General features: G+C 38.4%; 1 protein-coding gene across 2 annotated transcripts in view; it reads left to right on the forward strand.

Moving 5' to 3' along the window:
• gpr158a (G protein-coupled receptor 158a) overlaps positions 1-6,720 on the forward strand; it is a 114,294-nt gene extending 107,574 nt beyond the window's left edge. Inside the window, exon 12 of one of the 2 annotated variants that reach the window (XM_047811694.1) lies at positions 217-6,720. In XM_047811694.1, coding sequence (XP_047667650.1) covers positions 217-2,139 — 1,923 coding nt within the window. In that variant the 3' untranslated portion in view covers positions 2,140-6,720. The remainder of the gene's footprint in view (positions 1-216) is intronic. The other variant, XM_047811695.1, reaches the window with a different exon arrangement.
• Positions 6,721-11,119: the final 4,399 nt, after the last annotated feature.

An 11,119-nucleotide genomic window follows, 5' to 3' on the forward strand; every position in this document is an offset into this window, starting at 1 on the left:
AGACTGTCCTGTTCTTAGTCACTGTCAAAAAGCATGTTATAACATTTAAACATCTGTGTGGCACTGTCTGTAGTTGCATACAAGAACTCATACTGCATGATTTGTGTGCAATAGAATGTCTGCTTATCTGTGTTGGATCAAATTTTGACCTCATGTCAAACACACTTCACTGCTTAAAGTATTTATGTGCTTTCTTTCCATATTGTTTTTTTATAGGAGGAGTTGAAAAAGCTTTATTCCCAGTTGGAAATCTACAAACGGAAGAAGATGTTGGCTAACAACCCCCACCTGCAAAAGAAACGCAGCTCCAAAAAAGGCCTGGGACGCTCACTCATGAGGCGCATCACCGAGATTCCAGAAACGATGGGCCGCCAGCATAGCCGCGAGGACAAGGAGCTGGGGGAACATGGTAGTAACTGTAACAGCATCTGTGTCCTTAGGAAGAATCCTTTTGAGCCATCACATTCAACGAAAACTGCAAAGGAGGAGTCCTTGAAGAACATGGCCTTCTCCCTGAAGAAGTCACACAGCAGTTACGATCATGTTCGAGACCAAAGTGAGGACTCAAGCAGCTCAGCAACTGATAAGATGGAAGTATCCACCACAGAAGGATCTCTTCTAGAAACATTGATGGGTAAGAAGCTGGTAAAGAAAAAGTCATCGGAGAAGATTGACGTTGCCAGCGAGTCAACCGAATCGGTTCCTTTGGTGTGTAAATCAGCCAGCGCTCACAATCTGACAGCTGACAAGAAACCTCTTCACCCGAGGACATCTATGCTGCAGAAATCACTCAGTGTCATTGCCAGCGCCAAAGAGAGGACCCTGGGTCTATCAGGAAAGACCCAGTCTATAGAGGACCCCAACAAAAATGTTCAACATAAGAACAAAGAAACTAAAAGCCCTGTTGAAAATGAAGAGGGCTATATGAAGATGATCATAAGCCAGTCAGTAGAGTATAAGCAGACAGCTGGAAAAGCTGGAATAATGAAACATCAAGTTAGTGAAAGCCAACCGGCCATCTGCTCTGAGACAGCGAAAGGGAAAGATATTTACAATATTTCTGAGGTGTGTCCTTGGGAATTAGAGGATTTACCCACTCCTTCAGAGAACAAGGTACAAAAGCATGTGTCTATTGCAGCAGAAGAGTCGACCACAATTCACTCCAACAGCACCAAGGCAACCAAACAGCAGAAGCAGAAAGGCACGGACCAGTCACCTTCTTCGACCCGACGACCCAATCAGAAGCCTATCGACAGAGCAGATGTCTGTTCTTGGGAGGATGGTAGTAAAGAAAACCAAGGTCAAATAGACTGGTCAAAACCAAATTTCTCCAGCCAACATGCTCAGTCTCAAATACAACCATCTACAGACAGAACCAAATCTCAAAAAGCAGACATAGTACCTTGGGAGTTTGACGAATTGCCAAAAAAATCTATAGACTCAACCTGCTCGATTGATCATGGCAGAACCAAAACCTCAACCGCAGAGACCAAAACCAAATCAAGCACAGCTGCGATGGACATGAAAGGCAAGGGCACTATCCTAACTGAGAGGAAAGTGAAAGACATTCTCCCTGAGGCTTTCAAATCTTCAGGAAGCTCTCTGCAGGCATCTTCCAAGGCAGACATCTGTCCATGGGATTATGAATCAACAAGCCCTACCACTGAAAAGATTCCCAGTCCTTCTCAGGTTTCTAAAATGAAAGAGACCACAGCTACAAAGAAGGGGGCAGCCCCTGTGAGAACATTCCAGAAAGAAAAAGAGAAGATGAAGGTTTTGGATGATGAGAAAGCCAGAACAAAGTCAAAAGACAAGCCTCCTTCAGTTAATCCAACAGAGAGACCTCTCAGCCAAGCCAAATTGTCTGAGATTTGTCCTTGGGATATGGACAGTAGTCACAACATGGGTGACATGGAAAAACAGAAAAGTCCAAACTCGGCAATAGGGAAAACCAAGCAAGCTGCTATAAGTCCATGGGATTTTGAAGATCCAACAACGACTAAAGAAGTTACCAGAAACACTGATTCTTCTATAGCGAAACAGAAAAGTCCCAGTTCGAAAGGAGATCCAGGTGGTGCCAAAATGGCAGAAGTATGTCCATGGGACTTTGATGACCAAACGTCAACGAAAAAAGCATGACATTCGATCAATACGGACGACTAAAAACGTAGTTCTCATCGTACTTGCATTGTGTCATCTTACAAAACCCTGGAATATGAACTATAGATATCATTAATTACGGTGACTTCTGGGAATAAAATTAAGTCACACAAGCTGCCTTTCTTTACAATTTTTTTTTCCTTAGTGCTTTTTGAAAAAAAAAGTGAAGAAACTAAAACTAAAAAATAAATGCAACAAAATCATCAAGCATTCCAGATTCTTACAAAGTACTCTTTAATCACTAACAGTAGTATGAGAATTATGCAACTCTTTATGTGCAATGTAGATCAACCTGCCTTTCCTCATCACATATATCCTTATTTATTAATCTGAATTTTCTTAATTCCATAATAGCTGCATCTGTAGCATGGTCTGTCTGACTATGTCAATCATATGGGATTGTAAAATTAATTACACGTTCCGGCAAACTTCCAGAGCGCCTGGAAAAAATCTATGTATTTTAACAATACTCAGAAGGAGCATGCATGAATTGTCTTAGGATAAGCATGATCTTTGGTGTTTTATGTCGAAGTTGGGTTGGAAACGATGTTTAAGGAAATTGCCAAAGACGGAAGTGACGTACAAAGGTATCATGTGAGTAATACACAAGAGTACTCCAACGCATATCAAATGCAAATCTCTTTACATTTCTGTTGTGAACCCAATCCATGTGGTTGCTTGTGGGAAAATTAGCCTGTAGCACTTTAGTAACTAGTATATTCTCGGACAAAAAGAGGTGTGTACATACATACAGTCTGCATTCATGTTAATCAAATCGTTTGTGTTTATTTATCGTGTCATCCTCGTGCCGGACATGACGTTATCTTTTGACACACGTCATCCATTATCATTTTAATATTCATCTACCCTGAACACCCTTTCAATGCTTCCAAAGTTGCTGGTATGAACGTGCCTATCTGAAGAGTCTTGTATCCGTCCTACGTCATATTAAGGGAAAGCACAGCTTCTATCTTGTCCCGTGTTTACGCACTTGTATCCTAAGAGTCGAATAAGAGACCCATCTCATGTCGGTGAAATGCAGTCGCTTTAAGTGGAATTTTATTGGCACCCTTCAGGAAAATGAATAACGTACGTATATGTTATGGAGTGATCTTTAAATCATAAACATACAGTATAAATTAAAGCCGTACAACTTGATTCACATTAACAAGTGACAGAAAACAAACTTTTATATTTTAAGCACATGTACAACAGTTGAACTGGTGCCTACCTGTAATACCTTCCTGTTTCCTGTTCCGTGCACAATGACGTAAGGAAAGCGTTGTGATAACCGTGGTTTCATTTCATGCTGTCAAACAACCTCTCATTCAGAGATTATTGGGGTTTCTTGTGAATATATATCCACACATACATACATACATACATGCATACATACATATATACATACATACATACAGTAGCTAGTACAGCACAGCTAGCTTGCATTGCTAATCTGCGAACGAAACTACGACAAAAGTGAGCTTTAAAAACTGTTTATAGCTTTCTCATCAGGATGCTGGATAGCATATGCCCCAAAGCATATGCTCCACTTAGTGGAATTCATGATGTCATGCCCATCACTCATCACTCTGGACCACCAGCAGCCCCAAAGCATAAATGGTCCAGCACCTCCTGACAAAGGTGGTGCACTCACTGCCCTTATTGCCACTATAATCAGTCCCTCCAGGACTCTACATCGGTTTTGTCATCGTTGCAGACAAAAATGCTTGAGGTTTTGCTTGTTTTTTGGGTAAAACTACTTGAATTGGTAAAATCACAAGCACAGGATTCTTCTTTTAAATTTGTCTACCAGTCAAGACACATATGTAATGACATTCTTTGTAAGATGTACTCATGTTTTATATACTTGAGCTTTGGATGAACAATGCGATCATGTCCGATGGCACATCTCACCCCAAATCTGCAGAAAATCTGCGTTATTTTGAATAAATATATATAAAGAGAGAGAGTTTAAATCTTTAAAACAATCTATTTCCTGATGGGTGCTGATAAATCCGAAGATGACTGACAGCCCTGGCTTTTCTCCTTTAAAATATTTAATTTGTTTAATGCTTTAAAGCATTTTTAACACAGTGTTTCTGATAATGTTCAAGACACGGCTGTAATCGTAGCAGTGTCTCCATCGCTTCCGTGTCCTATAACGTGAAGAGTGAACGATGTCCAATTTTTGATGCTACCAGATCGGTGGACTTTATATATCTGGCACAAACCATTTGAAAGCTGGACGCCCAGAATTAGAGACGCTCAGAGTGCTTTATATAAACGATTCGGTCAGATCTGAGTCAGGAATCAGGTTTATTGTTGTATCTTGATTTACTAATAAGTTTGTACACCCTTAGAAAGTTGAGGGTTTTTTTTATTGTTCATCTATGAACGTTAGAATCAACCACTGTATTGTACCTCATCCTTCCAACCGTTTAATGTTAATCGTTACAAATTTCCGAATGACGTCACTTTACACTCTGCCATCAATGCAGTAGTTGATGCACTGCAGCGATGAACATGATGCTGAACTTCATCACGCTTGTAGAACGTTATTAAGGTTTAACCTTCCGATTTCAAACGGACAAATTTATTAATAAACTGATGAAATGTATATTTAAGCAAGCTGATTGGATTCTAATATAAACACATTTGTTATTATGCTGTAATTTTTGTCAGGAATTCTGAATGAAGTGGATTGTTGTGGCTCAATTATTTAAGGCTCTGAGTTGTTGTGTGGTGGCTCAGGGTTCCAGCCCCAGCACTGCCAAGCTACCACTGTTGTGCCCTTTAGCAAGGCCCTTAATGCTCTCTGCTCCAGGAGTGCTCTATCATGGCTGATCTTGTGCTCTGACCCCAACCTCTAAAGTTGGGACAGGCAAAGAAAATATTTCTCTGTGCTGTAATGTAAATGGGACAAAATAAAGGCTTCTGTAATTATGAAATGGTTTATTAAACATAATAGAAATAAAACAAATCATAATCAGAGGATTGAATCGAAAATAACAAACAGGTAAAAATTAAATGAACATGTATAGTGTTGATGAAAGTCTTTCCTTTGTGTCCGACTGAATATCAGTATGAGATAGGCACAGGCTCCCCGTGACCCGAGAAGTTCGGATAAAGCGGTAGAAAATGAGAGAGAGAGAGAGAGAGAGAGAGAGAGAGAGAGAGAGAGAGATGAATATCAGTAAAGACAGTAGGTGTTAATTCATCACTAAGATACTGTACAGGGAAGAGAGTCTGAAATACAGTGTGCAGGTCTGCTAGTGTTCAAGTGAGTGAAACAGTGAGACGTACCGTATCCTGAAGACATTTATCTCCTACAGCATGTTCTTGTGTTTATACAGTCGAACTCAGCTTTATTTTCCAGCTATGGCTATGATGTGAGCTAAATGACAGAGAGAAAATTGTCACTCCTGATTGGTTCTTGTTCTGTAATTCTCGGGTTTTACACGGTCTGATACAAAATTTGATGATGTCAAATGTCAAAAAACTAACAAAAAAGAAGGTTACAAAAGAGCTAGTTGAAGCTAGTTAAAGTTAGTCACCCTACAATCTAAACTCTCACCTCTTCAGGAACCTTATAACCCCTTTATTTTCTAAGAGTGTACCAACTGTATAAGTACCAAAGAGTTTGAACTCGCTACAGACACTCCATAAAAGTAAGAAACAATCGAGATGCCTTAGCTCTCGTAGGAGATGAGCCCATGTCTATGTCAGAACGTTGATGGCTGATGAAAATTTGAAAAAAAAAAAAAGCTATACTTTTAAACCTGTTGTATGATGTTTTAATGCATTAATCCAAATTGTTCACTCAAGACTTTAACAAAGTGAAAATTAAAAAAAAATGAAAGAATAAAAAAGCCTGCTCGTTGTGTCGCACACTCCTCGAGTGTGGCGTCCCATGCTATAAAAAACAACGTGTGGTTTAGATGTTCTTAGCTAGACGGACGTGTGAAATCTTGCCGTCTTTGTCACATAGAGAATGTTCCTGGGAATGTTCGTTGTTTTGTGGTGCATCTATCTAGCGTTCCCGAGTCCGTCCATCAGCTCTCCAGTGTGTCGTACGCCATGAGCGCTCCTCCACTCGTCGTGACCTGCGAACCTAAAAACGACCTTACAGTAGTTTAATTTCTGCCGATTTATTTTCCGATATTTGTGTCTGTTCGCTTTTCCCCCTGATCCTTTATAGATGTGTGTGAAAGAGACTCACCAGGGAAACTCTACTAACTACTACCACTTAATGCTGTAATGTCTTAACTATCGCTATCGTGGCTTTTGCATGATCCGATAAAATTAGTAGGACTGATGTTACACTGCCCTTGATAGAACTTTAAAATAATAATAATAAAAAAATAATAAATACATTTTACTTTTGGTCTTTTATGGACTGTTAACAAGTTGCATAGTGAGTAAAACTGTAACTAACCCACTGTAATTTGTGGTTGTTATAATAAATGCTCTATGACAAGCTACTAGCATACACTTAATGGAGATTTGGTAGATTTATATGGTGTTATATTGTGATAGCATGTACATAAAATACCTCCTCTGCAATAAATATTTATATACAAATGACTTTGTTCTGATGTGTTTTCCATCATGATGGGAGTTTTGAAATTTTCCATAGAATTTGGATTCATTCAAACTGTGGACACAATGATGTGGGGTGTTTTATTAATGTTTATTAATATTTATTCATCATTGTAGAAATTAGAATCTTTTACCATGCACCTTTTTTTTTTATATAAATTTAATATATAAATCTATCTATCTATCTAGTGATTATATATACTATATATAATATATATATATAATTTTTTATTATCATTTTGAGCACTTTTTGAGCTCATTTAATAAAATGTTCCTTCGTCAAATTGTAAAATATGTGTATTTTTTCAACATAAAAATATATAAAAATACAAAAATATAATAATAATAATAATAACATTAACAGCAATAATAATAACAATAATCATTATTTTTATTGTTATTATTATTGTTGTTATTGTTATTATTGTTATTATTATTACTATTACTATTATTGGTAATACAATCAAATAAATAAATAAATAAATAAATAAATAATGCAAATTAATAACAGCATTTTAAGGTTTTATTTTTTTATGTTTGCTCTTAATGCTTATTGTTTTAAACTTCAACTCTAAACGAACAGTGCAATATATACACAAATGATGATGGTGATGATGATGTTTAGAAATTGTTATTAGTATCAATACTACTGGTGATAGCAGTATGCAAACAAACAAATAAACAAATAAATAAATGAATAATTGTGTATTTTACTGTTTATTTTGACCTTTATTTATTATATTTTATTTACTCAATTAATCGAGCATCAACTGAAATAAATTCTTTACATATTATTCATTCAGTTTATTAATTTATTTTTATTTCAATTTAATCAGAATTCCCAAAAACAGAATAAAGGGAAAATCCTTGAGAAGAGTGTGGACTGTAACACACTCCTGGAAACGTCCCAACAGATCACATGGTGCGAGACTTCACAATGGGTGCAATCAAACGTCCCGTCACCCTGAGCGTCTGGGTGACTGTACTGTATCTGATGGGAGGTGGAGTCTAAATCGGCCATGCTTGTTTTGATGCGAGACCCTGATGAACTCCAGGAAGCTGAACCCTGAGCTGAACTGACATGACACGTCTTTATTCATTCTGTTTATTCCCAGACAATGTGCCTCTTTTTTTCTTACTTTTTTTAGCATCTTAGAGTCGTTTTTAAAACAATTCCCAGAAGTTCCAGGCTTGAAACCCAAAAGAGGGCTACATGACATGACAAATTGTTTATCTGTAATATCTGTACAGTTTCGTGACGAGTCTCGTTAAGACGTGAGAGAAATTTTGTCAAACAGATGAGTCTATATACAAGACTAGCCCCACACACACCCCTCCACAACAACACACACACACACAGAGTAAGAAAATTGATGCAGCAACAGGGCCGCCGCTGTGTCACTCTGTCGGTTTGTCTATGTTTAATTTACATGAGATCTTAAAGTGTGTGAAAAAAGACAACAAGAGAGGCACTAATGAGAGACACAGTGTTCTATTGAGTCACACACACACACACACACACACACACACACACACACACACACAATTCTAAATTTTATACCAGTGCCTGCACAGAGCTGAGGTGAGTTTTGTGAAACTATAGACATCCTACACGTAGTGTGGTGAAACCCCACTGGATAAAGGGGTTATAATGCACTGTTAGCATGTTCTGTAACTGTGGAAAAAAAACTGTGACACAAGGTCAGAATATGAAGAGCCAGGATTCATATTCTAACCCTAACCCTGACCCTAACCCTTACCAACCCTAACCCTAAACCTAACCCTAACTCTAACCCACACAGGAGAAATAATTAATGTGGGAAATACCATTTTGTACCCCGGTAGGATTATAAAAGAATAAGAATTCCTTATAAAAAAAAGTAAGTAAAGTAAGTAAGTAAAGTTTATTTATATAGCATATTTATCACAGCAGAGCTGACCAAAGTGCTGAACAAAGTCAAAGAAAAGAACATGTGATCATCTACTACTGTATTTTCTCTTCCCGCAATCGTCTCTTTCTCATAAAAGAGCAAGATGTTGATTTGTTTTAATAAGAGATAAAATGGTCATAAATAAGTGGTGTTGCAGATCCCCCTGCTTTTCAGGAATGGTTTGTTCCAGTAAAGATCTTAAATATAATTTTCTTCTCTTTGAAACCATCCATTGTTCTCAAAGGTGTTTTAGTTCCAGTGTTGTTTTCTCTTAGAACTCAGTGATGTGTCTCAAATGGGTGGTAAATTAACTTCAAGGTGTTTTGATTTCTTCTGCTAATTATTTCTAGATAACTTGAAATATTAGCTGGATATTGATGGAAAGCTTCTCTGATACAATAGTGAGAGAGAGAGAGAGAGAGAGAGAGAGAGAGAGAGAGAGACACCCACCACCCCCTGCATCTTCATCTTTATTAAAGATTTCTCCTTGGCACTGCCATTTTCCCATGATGCATTTCTGCCTCTTCCTCTTCAGAAGTTTGTTTACTTGGAGGGGGAAGGAAGAGAAATGCACAGCTTTGAAAGCCCGCAGCATGGGAACTACTTCGGTATATTCATATTCATGCTTTGGCTTGGCTCCTGAAATGCTTTTATGGAGATGCTGTAGTCTCTCCGACAGAGATCAATAAAAGCTCTGTTCAGCTCAGTGAAAGTGGATAAGATGAAATCAGACTCCGTCTCCTCAGTTCCATCAATATCACATTTGCAGTGGCCCAGTTTGAGGAAAACAGTATTGTATTTTCTTGGTGTAGATGGTGAGTCACAGGCACAGGGCACAGTGTCTTACTCAAAAAAAAGACAAATGATTTTGCTGTGTGGCTCAGGAGGTACCGTTGCTGTCTCACAGATCGAAGGTTCCTGGTTTGTCCCTGAGTTAGCAGATGTGATTTGAGGTTCTCCATGAGGCTGTGGGGTTTTCTCTGAGTTCTCTGGTTTCCTTCTAGCTACCAAAACCATGGAGGAAGTCTACTGTCTCAGCGTTATACACCGTACACCTAGAATAGATTCCATATTCAATTCAATTCAAGTTTATTTGTATATCACGTTTTACAATTGACATTGTCTCAAAGCAGCTTTACATTACAAAAACATAGAACAAAAGGTTAATATAAAAAATAATATCGTCGCTGTCGGGCGGAATGCTCGTAGCTCCAAAACCATTATTTTTCAGGAAATTAAAAAAATGCTGTACCTTATCTGCAATGCACAGCGTTTAGTCCGCGTTGCAGTGGATTGTCTTGCACTAAATTCCTGTCCTCAGACGAGCACCAGAACTAGCGTGGGTCAAGATTTTTTTTCTTTGAGCCCAGTGTTTTGAAGACATTTACCTCAGAAGACGTGTTGATTCGTTGCGACTCTTAATCTTGAGTATATGCCACGAAGGTCTCCCACGGAGTGAAGAAGAGGTGGACACATGAAGTGTCCAATGGAGCTAAGAGATTTGCGCTCAAGCTATTTTCAAGACTTTAGATTGGTTAATAACTTGCAAAAATAACAGAACCATGTGGGGACTGACCAATAGCATCGATATGTGAAAAAATATGAAATTGACAAAATTTGGACATATGAGGTTTCCGCCCTCCAGCGACGATATAAAGATTAATATAATACAAAATTCAAGAGTAATAATAGATGGATTTAGTTCACAATGTGTATGTATTTATCCCCAATGAGCAGGTCTGAGGTGACTCAGTCAGCAGTGGCAAGGAAAAACTCCCTTAAGCACTATTCGGACGGGACTAGTTTTACGTGGGGACGTGGAGTAATGTAATTTTACCTCAGGACGTCTGTAATATTAATTGGCCAATTCGCACGGGACAAGACATCTCAGTAAAACTAGCAGAAGTGTGAGGGGTAACTCGCTTTACACACCACAGTAACCTCCTTGTCGTCATGTGTGTATGACGTTGCTTCCTGTTTCAAGCGCCTCCATGCTTGCAAAACGCGCCAAAAACTACTTTTAAACAGGAAATGATGGAATTCTACCGTACATATTTACAGCGGGTCGATTCGGACGGGATTAGTATTACCTGAGGTAATTTTTCCGGACCTTTTTACAGAAGGTAAAAATCACCGTAATCTTTACAGACATTGTCCGTAATGATTACCGAGATGGCACATTCGGACGGGACTAAAATCACAGAGAAGCTCTGGTAATAATTACTTTACCCCCACGTCCCCACGTAGAACTAGTCCCGTCCGAATTGTGCTTTAGATGGTAAAGGAAGAAACCTTGAAAGGAACCAGACTCTAACCAGACTATAACCAGACTCTGTTAATAAAGCTTTCAACTCTTACTAACTACAGAGACATCTGATCTTGTTTCATGGGATCTAGTGTACTTGCATAAATACTGTACCACTTTCTGT

This window comes from Tachysurus fulvidraco, chromosome 3, assembly GCF_022655615.1.
Source record: "Tachysurus fulvidraco isolate hzauxx_2018 chromosome 3, HZAU_PFXX_2.0, whole genome shotgun sequence".
Classification (NCBI taxonomy): Eukaryota; Metazoa; Chordata; class Actinopteri; order Siluriformes; family Bagridae; genus Tachysurus; species Tachysurus fulvidraco.